At 45.0% G+C, this 15,725-nt stretch overlaps 1 protein-coding gene across 2 annotated transcripts in view; it reads left to right on the top strand.

Annotated features, from left to right (window-relative positions):
- roraa (RAR-related orphan receptor A, paralog a) overlaps positions 1 to 15,725 on the top strand; it is a 181,838-nt gene that overhangs the window by 155,885 nt on the left and 10,228 nt on the right. For both annotated transcript variants that reach the window (XM_035156670.2, XM_035156671.2), the window contains 3 exons: positions 11,185 to 11,270; positions 12,728 to 12,869; positions 15,093 to 15,488. In XM_035156670.2, the coding sequence (XP_035012561.1) occupies positions 11,185 to 11,270; positions 12,728 to 12,869; positions 15,093 to 15,488 (624 nt within the window). The remainder of the gene's footprint in view (positions 1 to 11,184; positions 11,271 to 12,727; positions 12,870 to 15,092; positions 15,489 to 15,725) is intronic.

Raw genomic sequence — 15,725 nt, 5'->3', positions numbered from 1 at the left:
CCCCAAAGGTTAGCAGTTGCTAATTACAGGAGATTGGTTATACATATCTAACAAGGCAAGAAGACAGCCTTAATAAATGTGAGGATTCATCAGGAACAAGGATAAGCAGCTGTGATGAGTGGACGTGTATTTGAATCAACATGGATTGATGCTCTGTAATGCCCCTCTTCACACAGCGGAAGGAAAGAAGCACCGTCTCTTCCGGTGTCTTTACAAACAGCCTACCTTGTGCGATATGGCATTTTCAAGATGCATTTGTGAACGCAGACTTGTGCAATCATATAAATTAACCTCTCAGATATTCTTCCTGTGTCTCTTACTGCAGCAATTTCTCTTTTACTGTATTTTGCTTGCAGCGTTCAGTGCTACATTACCATAATCCTTGGTTCCCTTCCACAAACCACCACTGGCTAAATGAATCTGTTATTTTTGCCTGGAGCCGAAAAGATGCAACAAAATGCAATGCATTAAAGGGAGTGAAACTTGTGATAAGCCTCCCATTTTCTCTATAATAGCCTGTCTACAACAGAGTTTTTACCCACAGTTAGAAGTATCAGTCCACTTGACCTTTAATAATATGAATGGTAATAATCGAGTTAATAAAAAGGATTTAACTGGTGCGATCAAACCCTAAACCTTTCCATGAAAAAAAAAACATAATTCAATTCCACACACAGTCATTTAGACGAGCGGTGGCTCACCGGCGCTGTGTGTTGTTGGTTTCCTGACCGTAGCGGACCTGGCCAGAGTGGCCTTGTGTTTTCATATGGCCCTAAATTAAACATGTCCGAGCCGAGCCAGGCACTTGCTCTGCCACGGGAAACACTTTTTCATCTCCTAATGAATGTGCCTGAGGGGGTCCCACAGGGTGCTCCACTTCACCCCTCATTAGGCGCTATGCTGTGTCTGCCTTCATGTTGAGGAGCAACCTCCTGGAGAGGGGCCTCCCACTTCATCTGAACGTCCCACGCTCCCCTGCCCTGGACCAATGGACTGCACTGCTCTCTCCCTCGCTCTTCTCCTTCTCACCTCTACCTCGCTCTATCTCCGGCACTCATCACAATCCAGCTCGTCTTAGACCAGGGATAACAGGGATGAGAGGATGGTCCATGCTCCTAATGTCATTTTAATGGCCTTTCTTGGTCTGTTGTTGTGATTTATTGCCATACACACTTCTAATGTACTCCTTTGTCTGCTTAACTGTCTTTTTCATAAGTCAGAGATGTGATTGTCTAGAAGGGTCACAAACTAATCAGACTTCATTATTGCCCTAGACAGGTATGTTATGTTGAGCAGCGAAGGCAGACATTCTGTGTAGTGTCCTGCTCATGCTAAAAACTCCCTCCTAGTGCGGCCCACTGTCATGTGGAAAATATTGACAGTTTCCTATCATTGATGAAGCAGTGAAGCACAAACAATTCGTGGCTGTTGTGAGGCAGCAGGAAGGAAGGGATGGATATTCTGTCTGTCAGCTGACTCCAAGAGCTTTTGCGTGGCAGCAGAACAGGTTGAAGAGCCGATTGTTATTCCGGGGCTTTTGGGATGTGTTTATGCAATCATTAATCTTGGCACTTGTTTATTTGCCTGGGATTAGAACACCACCGTGCATTCACCGGCAGTCAGGGAAGCTGGTTCACCAAAAGGTAGCAACGAGCGCTCAGGCCTTCCTCTGTAAGCACAGCGTGCAAGGAGGGAAGCATGCTTTGCGCATGGCTGCTTAATCCTGCCATGTTAAACAAAAGCAGGCCAGTGTTTGTAGGACTATGAAAACAGCAGTGCAGGGGGAATGTGCCTCACACGCTGTAAGCTGTCTGTGAACTCTGTATGGCAGTAGACGCTCCTCGTGCACCCCTGTCATCTAGGAATGTCTTTCATACGGTCTGCTACAACTGGAGGAGGAGGATGTCGACAGTGGCATTGCTCAGCAACTTATCCACAGTGTAGGCAGAGATTATTCCTGTAATCAATAGACCAAACAGGAAGCTAAATAAATGGCCTTGTTTTAAACTATAATACAGGCGGGTTAGATATCCTAGAACGTTTGTCACTCGACTGCAACAAGCATCTGTAGTAGAACTGTATAATGTGTTTTAACATTCATTGCCTCAATCTACTTACCATGGTCCGATAACAATTGCTACTTGGACGGGGAGGTGCACATCAGGGTACGGCGTAGGGCTCTGCTTAGGGTACACATCTTCACGTAGGCTAGGGCATAGCTTAGACACAGAAGCATGAATTGGGCTTAAAGCATCACATTTAGGAAGTGATTTAAAGCCATTAATTTAAACCTGACTGTAGCTTAATTGCTAGCTAGATTTTAAAGTAACTCTGGTCTTCTGACAGTAGCCCAACCGACATTTAAACAGTATCTCTCTTTATTACAGCTTATATTTTTTGCCTATATTCAATATAATGGTGTACAAATAAAAAAAAATAACCATTCTAGCTGAGGAAGGGATGAATACGAGGCACAAAATAGTGGGAAAAAAATTATTTTCTCTCATCGCGCTTCATCACTGACATATCCGAAATATGTTCTTGCAGTCCATCCACTGGAGTTCGAAGTGTGATACTGCCAGAAAAAAAATGAAAAAAAGACTTTTTAAAAACTGCTTTACATATTTCATCTTAAGCAAATATTTCACATGGTCACGATCATAATCAGCTTATTAATTTTGCACATTTAGCAGCATTGAGGATAAATGGTGCATGATGGAGGTGTTCTCAGTCACTTATTAAGACACTAATAGCCAAGGGCACTGTATATGGATTAGATAATGGCTCTGTCTCATTTTAATTTGCTCTCTGCACCTGGAGGAGAGAGCCAGAAAAAAAAATCTTTGACGGCCAACTAGCAGCTTTGAGTGTGTGTGTGTGTGTGTGTGTGTGCGTGTGCGTGTGCGTGTACCTGCGCATACAAATTTGCTCTCTTGTAAAGAAAGCAAAATATAGTCCCACTAAAAAACAGAAAGAGTGAGACCAGTGAAGCAGATTCTTAGAAAAAACTCTTCTACTGGGGCCCCATGACACCAGTGATCTGTGGAAAGGTTGGGTGCCTCTAGTTTCAGCTCTATCAAGCTCTGGATCTTTGAGCAGCGGGATTCAGTATCCCAGCTAATGTAACAAGGCTCATTTGTCTCAATCACACATCCCTGGAAGTATCGGCTGGCCATTGATGTCATTCATCTTCCCTGTCCTTGCCTGCTCTTTTTCAGCTGATGAATACCAAAGACCTTCAAGCAGAATGGCGGAGGTGCTGTAAAAAGTGCTCATCAGCCTAGCTGTAAAAGAAAATAAAAACTGTTGAGTAACAGAGGTGCAGTCTTTGTTGAGGCTTGGAGACAATAACTTCCATTGCAGGCATTAAGAGTGGCACATGTTTAGGTATTGTGCAGTGTTTCCCATTATATCTCTGGACTGTGGCCCGCCATATTGTAATTTGTCCCACCATAATGAACCAACATTTTTTACACTGCATAATAAAATAACTTGTTATTTTTTTTCTGTTTCTGCATTGTAAAGCTGTCTGCAGCGCTATTTGCCACGTGTTTGCTCACACTAGGGTCCATTACGTTTTTACCATCAATGCAGTCAGACCTTCTAGTGTCAGCTGCAGTTGTGTGCTTACCCACAAGTTGTATGCAATGCAGTTCTCCCTCGCATGCAGAGCTTGCCACTCTTTAGTCCGTGTACCTGTCACTGCCATAAAGTGACTTCTGAATTCATCTCTTCCTGAATTCTGTGGGAAACACTTCTGTGCACTCAGACTCCTTCACTTTCTTCACATTATTTCATGTAACCCTCTAAAATGGTTTGAATGAATTTTTCCCCTCATTACTTTTCACTCAGTGTCATATGATGACAAACTGAAATAACACTTTAGTATACCTGCCACACTAACTCCACTCCTATCATCACATTTTTTAAAGGATAGTTGTTCATTTGCCGACATTTTTTACAGTGTGGACCGTCCTTTTTTGTACAGACATTCCTGACACAATGTGTTTTTCTCCCCCTCTCCAAATTTAATTTCAAATGTTTTGGAACAAAACTCTTCACTTCATTTATTAACACATGTCCTTGCACAGAGCTGTCCTCAGCTGATGTCAACGCCAGTGGAAATAGTGACTTGCGTCATAACTGGAGGCTTATGCTGCAGCTTCCCTCTTCGATGGAGCAAATCAAGATCATGATTACTATCTGGCCCGTGCAGCCAGTCTGCGTTGTCTGGAAACATGTTTTCCTAAGGAGACCACAGAGGGACAATTACTGTCAGCTGAACTATTCAGCCTGCTCTCCATGTGTGTTCTGGCTGCGTGCCTCTGACCCACTGACCCTTAGCAGCAGCATGAGATGGGACCTCCAGTCTCCCTCCAATTTTCCCCTCTCTAACACCCTCCGCAATATCCACCAGAAGTGAGGCACCCAAAAACGCACTTTGCAAATGTCTGAGATGCTCACATAAAATGCTCATATTCTCTGTCACCCCTCCGGCAAAAAGACAATGCAGGAAGTTGTATGGATGTAAGTTTTGATTTCTTTGTGTGAAACAGTAGAAAGATCCTTTTCAAAAACCCACAGCTGAATTCTGGATGTCTTACAGAAATGCATACTAATACAGCAATTACAGGAGGAAGGAAGTTGTACAGTGTGGCAGTAGCAAATTCCCTGGTGCAATAGAACAAGGCTCTTTGTTGTTATGTAAAGGTTTCTGCGTGTAATTGCAGTGGATGTTTTGAAGGATTCATTATTTATATATTCTTGTTTTTCTAAAGGAGCCTACTAGGCTGCCGTCCCTGCAGGGAGATGGGAGGCAGAGAGGTGCTTAACTAAGACACTGCACCGCAATCAGGGCCTTAACCACTGCCTGCTTAGTGCAAGTGGTCAGACTAAAGGTCCAGGAGATTCACATGAACCTCAGCGAAATCTTAGAATTCAAACTGGAGCTCCTGCACCAGTCAATCAGGTGGTCCTGTGTGATTTCAGCCTCAGTGATTTTGAGTTTTGGTGCATCCCACTGCCTTGCTGCACATTGCATGCGTAAAGCAAAACAGTTCGCAAGCAACTCTGACTCACAATGTGAAAACTTCCATTGCCATTCAAAAATACATTTTAATAGAGTATATTTCATATCTGATCTCACGCAGGGCCCGAACCAAATGATCTAAATAGTTAGACAAAGGATGTAAAAATTTGCAACACATTTTTATTCCACTCTCCTGGCTTTGTATGACTAACTAGAGGCTGGTGGAATGCATAAGTGAGTGCTGTCTCCAGATTGTATTTTGCCATCAGAGTAAACAGTATGAGCCTTTCTCCCTCCTGGCACACATGCACGCCTGCATGCACACGCTCACACACACACAGAAGGGGCGTGCCCTCCGGTCCCCAGCACCCGGGCACAACTTCACTTGTCACTGCAGTCACAGACGAGAAGGGGATAGGTGGGGGAAGATGGATAGAGGGAGGTAAGGAGTGGGGAGAGATTTGAGCTCAGGTGGGGCAGACAGGGGAGGGGAGACGAGCGCCGCACACATGCTACCCTTCATGGTGCTCGTCTGCTCGGTAAACCGGGGCTTTTGTTGTTTCCCCCAGAGTGCAGGCGCGCAGACTCCCAGCCAGGAAGCTCGTCAATCTTTGCCAAGACAACACATAAATTAGTGCCCAAATTACTGTTACGCCGGTGGAGAAGAGACATGGAGAGAGATGTCTTGTGCTGTGGTTGGGGAGTACATCTTTCCCTCTCCTGCTCCCCCTCATAGAGGGTGTCAGAATGCACTTCAATAAAACAGTCAAGAAAATACAGGGAGAGACATGAAGAGAGAAGCACTGCTGTGTTGTACAGGCATCTTGAGTTGGGCAGTGTTGAAATATTAATAGGCCTCACACACAAACAAACACAGAGATGCACGCATGAGTTCATCCAAAAAGCAGCCCAGGGCGATGGTCCAGACCTGAGCTTAGCGAAGTCACTGCACTGCTATGAAGAAATAATAGGAAAGGCTTAAAGAGCCCATCTTTTGAAACAGAAATATCTCGTCAAATATAGCTAGTCTCTAGTGAAGGGGGATCACAGCTTAGGCAGCTAAATGATTGGAGGGGAATTAGCTACACGCAGCATAGAGACATCAAAATGTGTCAATTATGTCTTTCCTTGCTCTAATCCCTCTGGTCAGAGTATTTTTTGATGACTTCAGCGTGTTTATAGACTGAATGGAAGCTGTTTAAAGTGATGATATAGAGTTTTGGTCTGCAGGTGAATTTCTGTACAAACGCTGCATGCTTTTTTTGTGCTACAAACCAGCAAATGCTATTAGAGCATCTCTCTGGTAATATGCCAACTGCCTCCGATCCCTAAATAAATAACACATTTATACTATTCAGCTTGTGTTCCGTGCCACGACTGTCCTTTGCCGCTGACATTCAAATAACCTTTCTTCTGCTGCATAAATGGGAATTTAAAAAAAAGTATTGTGTCGTGCGACTTCACATGATGGCAGAGCCCTGGCAGATGAAAAGAGGCAGAATTCTGATTCCAGCTCTTGTTAGGCTGTCGTCTCTACAGCTCGATCCGACTGTCATGGGGATCTGTTTAGAGAAGACTCAACCGACAGCTGATTTTCGACGCCAAATGAGAGGTTCATGTAGCAAAAAATAAATAGCTGCGCATAATGCTGGAGGAACATTGCTTAGTACACGTTTCCCAGCCAGCGTTTGTCTGTTGACCATGTGTAAAAGCTCTGTTTTTAGGAAAATCTGATCCTTACAAGCTTTTATATGTTTTTTGTTCCAAAATATTGCAGAAGGAGAATGTATTTACACTGTTTGTCTGATGAAGGGACAAATTGTTAATCGGCTAATGCTGTGCTCTGTCCAGTTCCTTACATAATCTCTGACATGAGCCCACTGGCTTGCGTCACTCTGTCATTGACAGCTGTCAACGCGACGCAGCCGACACACACACACACGTATATACTCACACTCACTGACACACTACCATGCACAGAGAAGTGCATGGTGTTTTGATGTTTTTCTTCCTACCATTTCACATGCGTTCTTTTCAGAATGACGTGCATTGTACATCTACCGTGAATCAGAAGGCAATCAGAAAATGATTTAATGGTCCAATCGCGTAATGGGTTAGGCTCTCAGCATTATGATGCTGGCCTGGGCATGGGTCTGTAATGTAAGGGATAATCATAATCCTCCAGCGTCATGTCAGTAGTCCAAGGGTTCAGTGGGAACAGCCAGGAGATTTTGACCAATGATTTTCCATGTTTGCACAAGCCTGTAGGATTTTCACCTCTATTTCATTTTGTCTATGTCACCAGCATGCTATGGCTTACATTTTCGAAACATGAAATTACAGAGAACTAAATCAAACGTTTGTTTATAGCGCAAACAGCAGGTCCTTTTCAGTGTATACTAATTATTAAATTGACACTGCATAGTAGTATCATCATGTCCAAATATTACACCAATTTTTCACTTTATTTCTCAGCTTCACAGTGTTATCATGTCTTATGAATGATCCTTTATATCTTCGAATGAGGCAATACTACGTGTGTAGTGCATAGAAAAAAAGTGCTCTGTCTGACAGTGTCTTGTGTGTTGGATGCTTATAATAAAATAAAGTATGACAAGGCCCCTGTAAGCTGTTAGCGTGCATTTGGCAAATTGTTCTCAATGTTCACATTTGTCTGTCAGTTTCCAGGTCTTTGATAATGTGGTGTAGTTTCCAGCAGTGTGGGTTGATCTCAGGTCTGTGGAGAAGACGGTGAAGGACACTGGGCGATCATGCAGAGGCCACGCTGCCCTATTGTACATGTGCTCTGAGTGGCACGTCATCCCCTCAAAGGGCCTGAGAGTGTGGTGAATCAGTGTCCTTGAACTGCTCAGCCACAGACAGACAAAGAGCAAGCTTTAACATTCGGCTTGACTGTCTTTTCTTTATGCCCATGCCCATTGTCCAAAACACCCACGCCAGGCTGCAACGCCACGTACAGGAAATCAGCGTTTAGCGGCTGTCCAGCCCTTACGGTTATGCACACGGTGTGATTGTGCCGCGATGTGATTCACGCATAATCTTGGCGTCTTAGCAGGTGACTTTGAAGTGGCCTGCATGCAGAGGCCATCTCGCAGTGCTGTGAGGAGCAGCAGGCTGCTGGGATGGGCTTTAGCATGTCTCCCCATCTAACTGTGCCTGGCTTTGATGTAGTAAACCGAGCAGGCAGGGCTGGCTGGCAGGGAGGCAGGCAGGCAGACAAGGAGACGAGGAGGCAGGCGGCCACGGTGAATGGGATCAGTGGCACTGTGCTGGTCAAGCTCAAGCAAGCCAACAGCTGCCTGTTTCACACCAAGGGACAGTTCACACTGCAGCTCATGTCAATAGATATTGACTGCCAGATTGGGAGTGCTCATAAGCAAAGCGTTTGACGGGGAATTCAGTTTAAATCATCCTCAGTGTCTCATGTGTAGCTACGGGGACCAGTCACTCAAGAGGACAACTTTGACTTGATGGTGTAGGTGACTTAATGGTGTATTTGATCTCCATTGTGTCGCTGCTCTGTATTTATTCTCCTGGCTCCCCTCTTACTCTTTTTCAAAGCAGCTTACTCCAGGGCATAAATAACTATATGTTCACACTGAGGTCTTTTCTTTTACAAGATACTACAGAGCCTGCCTCAGTCGGTCCAGAGACAAACCATTTTTACTGTTGAGTGCACTGAGCATCCAGGGGCTTGTGCAGCGGTGGAGTGAGAGGGTGTTAGCTGGTGAGGCTGTGTGCACTCAGGGCCTTCTTGCTGCAGATAGGGCTTTGTGAGGCATGCTTGTGTGTGTGCATGCCCTTCCCGGCCTGGCACCCCCACGTCTCTACTCCCACTGCTTTCACCTGATGTGGCACAGCCTCTGTCAGGCCTGAGCGAACGCCTAGCCAGCTTCGCTTCTTCAGGAAAGATGAAGGCATCTCACAGCTATGCTGTGGGGGTGGGGGAAGCTAGCAGCAGCCTAAGCCTGGAGCTATCAGAGGCTGGAGCTCTGAGCCAAAAGCCTGTGGGTTGGATAGGGTGGGTGGAAGCCTGGCTTAACTTGGCAAGACAACCATAGCCACAGCCCTGCACTGCCACCCAATGGCTGGGGCCTTACACTACAACCTTTAGTTCAACAAAACCACAGCTAGTCATAATTACAACACGCTTCAGTTGTTGTGAGTGCATGTCAGAACAAATTATGTAAGTAATGAGGCTGAAAATGCTAAAGGAGTCGAAACACACTGCACTGCTAATGCTCATGCAGGGAGAACACAAAAACAAACAATAGAGTGCACTCATACAACGATAGACCTAACCGAAATAACAAGCAACTGTGCACAGTAAGGAAAAGATTAATTATAAATTAACCCTCTCAGTTAGGTTGTCAGAGCCCGCCTCCTGCCTGGATTTCACTCTAATCCGGGCCGACGAGGTGCAGTGCCCTCTATTGTATGTGAGAATCACAAATCACAGGAGGTGTTGTCTGCAAGAGAATTAATTGTGCATGTTCCACCACTCCCTTTTGTTCATTTTACTAAAATGTAGGCTAATTCCATGTAAACATGGCCGGTCTTGTTGACTCCAGCAGTGCGAGGAGAACAGACACAGATTCCTGAATGAATAGAGTGTGGCTCCGGGGTTAGTGGATTAGAGGCTCTGTGTTAAGGGCCTCTCCGGGGCATGCCTCAGGGACAAGGACATTATCCACATGACACACTACAGGCTCTGAGGCAGCTGATTAAAATGGGCAAGGATCTCTGGATTGAACCCCAGCAAACGTACTTTTGATGTTATCACACTATATTAAATAGGGTGGTTGTTAAGGTATATGAGGGATATTTGAAGCTCCTAGTCTCGGTTAGAGACACAAGGCTTCATAGGCCTGGCTGGAGGGGAGAGGCTGATGTAACACTTTGACATAGTGAATGTACCACCACTTTTTAATGATTCAAATTTTTTATTGCATATATTAAGGCAAAAATCATAATATTCTCCCTTAATTGGTATAGACTTGTGTTGCAATAGCTCTTTTGGCTCTGATTGGTTGGCTCCGTGGCTGGTTGGAGCAAAACCATTACGTTGTGAGAAAATATCCTGCAGTGATCTTTCCTCGATTTAGATCAGATAGCAGAGTTTGTCTGGCGCTGCAGTGCGCTGTTGGGATGGCGGGACCGAGATGTTGGAGATGTGGAGGAGGACTGTGAGATAGAGATCTCTGGAGGGAGAGAGAGGGGAAGACAGAGGGGGGAGGTGGAGGTGGAGAGGGATGTAGCATCAGTGGCTGCAGTGATAAAGCTGAGAGCGTTGGGACAAGCTGGGAGTTCTGTGCCTCTGAAGTCTGTGTGTTCTGTCTGTTCTGCTGTGTTGCCCTGTGGTCTTCTCCTGAAGAGAAGGCCAAGGATGGATGAGGCCTGTCCTCTCTGTGTTTTGTCCTCTATGGCGGCTGAATCACAAGCCTGTCAACAGCATAACGCCACAGCTCTACCCCCACTGAACCCTTTTTCTATAGCGTATACAGATACACACACACACACACACACTCTCATAGAGTCACTGCCATCGCTCCATCCAGCGCAGTGGGCATGTTATGATTCTTTGTGGCCACAGTGGATTTACGCCTGAGGTTTTTATGGTTTTGAAGTTTAAGAGGCTTCATGAAGTCAAGTTTTCCAAGAGGGAATACAGCTCCTCATGTGGCTAACAGAGTCTTTGTCATTGCAAGACTAGTATTAGTACTTCTGTGATATATTAGGGTTTGTGGTCAGTTGGGTTTTTCCTTATAAGTTGTGTTTAGGATGCAAATTGACACCATGTTTACATTGGCTGCTTGTGAGGACTTAAATTGGCCTCCCTCCCTTCACACATACCACACACACACACACACACACACACACACACACACACACACACACACACACACACACACACACACACACACACACACACACACACACACAAACAACTCCGTAAATATTCAGCTAAGGCTCTGTGGAAGTGAGGATTCAAAAGCCACCGGATGACATGTTTTTAGAAGCACAGTGCTCTTTTATGTACCAACATGGATCCATGGTGCGGGTGTTGTACAGTGACTCGTGACAGCAAGATGTTGATTTTATTTATTTTTTTCGTTCCCTTTTCTTCTCTGCAGCTCAAATCGAAATAATTCCCTGCAAGATCTGTGGAGACAAATCATCAGGCATCCATTACGGTGTGATAACATGTGAAGGCTGTAAGGTAAGCATCATGAGACTGAACCTGTTTGTACTATGGGAAGAAGTGTGTTTGTGTGTGTGTGTGCATGTGCATGTGCATGTGCATGTGCGTGCGTTGGGACAGGAGAGCTGAGAAGGAGAGGACGGGGGAAAATTGAAGGTGTAAAGAAAGTTGCTTGCTAGGAAAAAGACTTGAAAAATGTTGCTGAAGTTTTCCCGAACGTTTGAAGAGGGGACGTCGAAGTGTAAACACCAAGAACATGATCATTAAAGTGGTCAAGCACCGTGGAGGACATCACAGAAAACCACAATTAATAGTACAAAGTCATTCCCCTGCCTTGCTCTGTCTCTCCCTGCAGGGACATGTCTTTTCACTGTGTTTTCTGCCTCCACTGCAGCCTGCTCTTCTTGAAATGAAATGATCAAAAGGAGAGTGCTTTGAATTATAGCACATTGTTGGCTGTTTGCTACAGTGTGTTGCTTCAATTGAAGCCGCCTTTTGTACTGTTACAAATGCACCAGCCAGTCATAGAGAGGGGAATTTTGTGCTTAGAGTGTATTCTTGTCCCTGCGCTTGTCACCAGGCACATCATTAGCATTCCTCAGCCAGGCTGCACCTTTGCTGTTTGCTCCTGTGTGTGTGCGTGCGTGCATGTGTGTACGCGCATGTGTGTGTGTGTGAAGGAGAGAGAAAAAGAGAGAGAGAAGTTCCTTTCAGCCGTCCCAGCGCTCCGCTCCCTCACACAGGAGCTGGAAGGAACAAAACACTAAAGAATAAACTGCTGAAATCTATCTTTAATGATTGCTAATTAGTCCAGGCAGAGAGGCCTTTAATGATATGTGCGAGTACAAAAGTTTGGACCATAAATCATAGCATTATTAAAGAGTGCTGCTTGTCACTGGCAGTTATAGCCTGTTTCCGTAATGGCCTCCATTATAAAGCAACTTGGCAGCTGTCAGCTGTTTTCTTGTAATTAAACAGCCAATGAGCAGCTAATTAAGACATATGTGTATGGAGCAGTAGAGTGGGGCATGTTAATGACGTGCTGGAATCAATTCATTAAGTCAAAGGATGAGGAATCCAGTCGGTGTGCATTCGCAATCCTTTAGCACCGCACATACCAGTGTTGCGTTAATCACTAATAACCCCTCTGAAGAAAAATACCATCCACACGTTATCATTCCTACCCAAACACACCTCCCTCATGTTGTACACACACTGCTGAAATACAGTGCTCCTTAAATGCCACACATTACAGCCGGGAAATACCAGCGCGGTTGTGCTCATAACAAATCTATTTGGCAGCCGTAAAATAAAAAATATCACCACCAGGAATACAATAAGTCGCTATCAGTCAGTAATGATCTTTATTATCGCTAAAAGACTTTGAAGACATGATTTCATCCTCCAGCCTCTGAACATTTTTCCACCTACACACCAGTTCATACGAGGTGTTTTCGTGCCCCTCTCCTGTGCAGGGCTTCTTCAGGAGGAGTCAGCAGAGCAATGCAGCCTACTCCTGCCCCCGTCAGAAGAACTGCCTGATCGACCGCACCAGCCGCAACCGCTGCCAGCACTGCCGGCTGCAGAAGTGCCTGGCGGTGGGCATGTCACGGGATGGTAAGTGCTTTATGGAAGGAGTGATGTGCGGGTGGGCAGATGCAGCAGGGTGGTGGGTAGACAGAGGGGAAGAGCTCAGGTCGAGTCCCTGTGTGGGGAAGACTCTGCTCTGCCGAAGTGCCTTTGAGTCAGGACTTCAGGAGATGATGCTGTGGACTCAAGGAGAGGAAATGAATTCCTCACGGGGAAACAAGTTAGATAGTCATTGTTGTAAGTTATTGATAGTGTTAAGTTAAGGATTTTTAATTTTATTATATAAAAAAATTCAGCAATTCATTTGTTTTTCCTGAAAGTAAAAGGAAGGAAGACTGATGGAAGTCTGAATCACTTCAAACTTTACTTTCTATATATATTTAATATCTATGTAATCAGCAGCTAATTTGCTTTATTTACACATTATCTCTTAACTTTATATCACCATTACATTTTTAAACTGTGCTTATCACTAGAGGATGTTGTTTACTGTGACCTCTGGAATCTTACAGCAGGAAAAACAACTTATTGGTGTGGAAGCACCAATAAAAATACAAAAATCTGTCTGTTTTTCAGATATAATGACTGAAAATAAGGGTATATAACCTTAGAGAGTAAAAAAACATCCTAGCTTAACCCAATATTGTTATTAGCTTGTTTCAAATTTACGGCCATATATTAATATTCTACTGTATATTGATATCTTGGACAGACAAAGAAAACACACCCTTAGTGACTGCCAATTCTTTCAAAGGAACATAACACGTACTGTAAGAAAATCGGTCGCTCTACGTTCACTTCCTGCAGGTGAGTGCTTCTTTGTCTGCGGCCCTAATTTGTTGCTTTGATAGAAACTAGGTTTGATGAAATAGGAGGTTGTCATTAGTGCTGCAGCAGCTGAGATGCAGTAATGGGAGCACACAGGTGGGGATGTGTGCTGGAGGGCTCCTGCTGTGCTGCGCTGGTCCAGGCTGGGCTGGGCTGAGCAGATTTTATCGGGGATGTTTTCACACAGACAAGTGAAAACCTGAACGTTCATGCACAGAGGCTGGCACATCCTCCTGCACACACTGCTCTGCTTTAATTCACTTACACACGTGCATGTATATAATCATGAATATGAATGAACATATAAGTACATTAGCACTTATGAGGGCCTTTGCACAGCCACACACATTGTCACTTGCACTCAAACGCACACACACAAACTCGGGACAGACGAAGGTGACTCTTGCCTTCACTCTGCACACCAGAGCCCATCTGCCCGCACTCTCCTCTGAATAGCCACACACACACACACACGGCAGACATAACCAGGCCCCTACAACTCTTGCCAAGGTGTCTCATTCTAAGACCTACTGTTTAGTATAGAAACCTTAAAACAGGAGACGGTGACTTTGTGGAAGGATGGGACATGGGCCAAGGAAGAATCCTCAAAAATGTTGGTACAGATCCTGATCAGGGGCAGATCCAGGATTTTGTGGAATTCAGTGTAGACCAAAATGAAAATCTGTATCTGGTGAATTGAAATGTGCTTTCACAAGGGGACTGTTGGGCCTTGGCAGAGTCTGCACTCTCTGAATGCTCTTCTAGTTTACATCTAATAACATCTGCTATTAATGATCACCCCTGAAATATGAAGACCTGCTTTTTTCTCTTTCAAATGTTATCTTATTAGTGATTGGAGTAGGATGCTAATAGCAGATGTCTGTAGGTCTAATAGTAACATACCACTTAAATATTAACTGTCAGAGGAGTGCACATATTGAAAAATGGCCTGAGTGTATTACACAGTTTGTAGCCAGTACGGATTTAATGTGCCTCCTTTTCCACTGTTGCCATTGTATCTCAGACTCCATGATTTATTTCCTGATGAAAAGAATAAGAATGTAGCCGACACTGTGAGATCATTTGATTTGTCCTCAGAGGAACTCCACAGTTTCAAGCATTTTCCAGACATGAGTGTTACACAAAACCCCACCGTTGAGATGATTTCACACAGTGGAAAGTTTTTCACTTAATGAATCAGGAACATGGAGGTTGCATAAGGACACTGTTTGATTTGTCATTGACTCTTTTACTAGGGTTTTAATTGCATTCTGAAGAATAAATAATGTTTTTGGTGGCTTATTTAACTTTTTTATTGTAATTCCACATGTGGTATCCACATACAAAATACAGGAGCATCTGTTCAAACTGTTTGGGATGTTTCACTGGATCCTCACTCATATTTTGTCTTGCTTGTCACAGCGGTGAAGTTTGGCCGCATGTCGAAGAAGCAGCGAGACAGCCTGTACGCTGAGGTCCAGAAGCACCGGCTGCAGCAGCAACAGCGTGAACACCAACAGCAGCCTGGCGAGGCGGAGCCACTCACACCTAGCTACGGCCTCTCAGCCAATGGCCTCACGGAGCTCCATGACGACCTCAGCGGCTACATGGACGGTCACACCCCCGATGGCACCAAACCAGACTCCGCGGTCAGCAGCTTCTACCTGGACATCCAGCCGTCCCCTGACCAGTCAGGCCTGGACATCAACGGCATCAAGCCGGAGCCCATCTGCGACTTCGCCCCCGGCTCTGGCTTCTTCCCTTACTGCTCCTTCACCAACGGAGAAACATCCCCCACCGTGTCCATGGCTGAACTAGGTAAGGAGTGCGAGAGACAGGGGAAGACGAGAGGAGAGACGGCAAAATGGAGGGGGGGGGGGACAACTCAACCGTGGGGCAAACGACACAAAGGTTGCTTAAAATAGCAGGAGGTTGGAGACTCATCTCCAACACTCATTAAAAGAGCCTCTTTTTTGTAATTAGTTTCCATTAATTAGGGCCAATCAGGATCCAGCAGGGCAGGCGTCTGGGGAAATCATTTTTTTAGGCTCCCCT

Source organism: Hippoglossus stenolepis, chromosome 5, assembly GCF_022539355.2.
Source record: "Hippoglossus stenolepis isolate QCI-W04-F060 chromosome 5, HSTE1.2, whole genome shotgun sequence".
Lineage (NCBI taxonomy): Eukaryota > Metazoa > Chordata > Actinopteri > Pleuronectiformes > Pleuronectidae > Hippoglossus > Hippoglossus stenolepis.
This window is presented reverse-complemented; position numbering and strand designations above follow the sequence as displayed.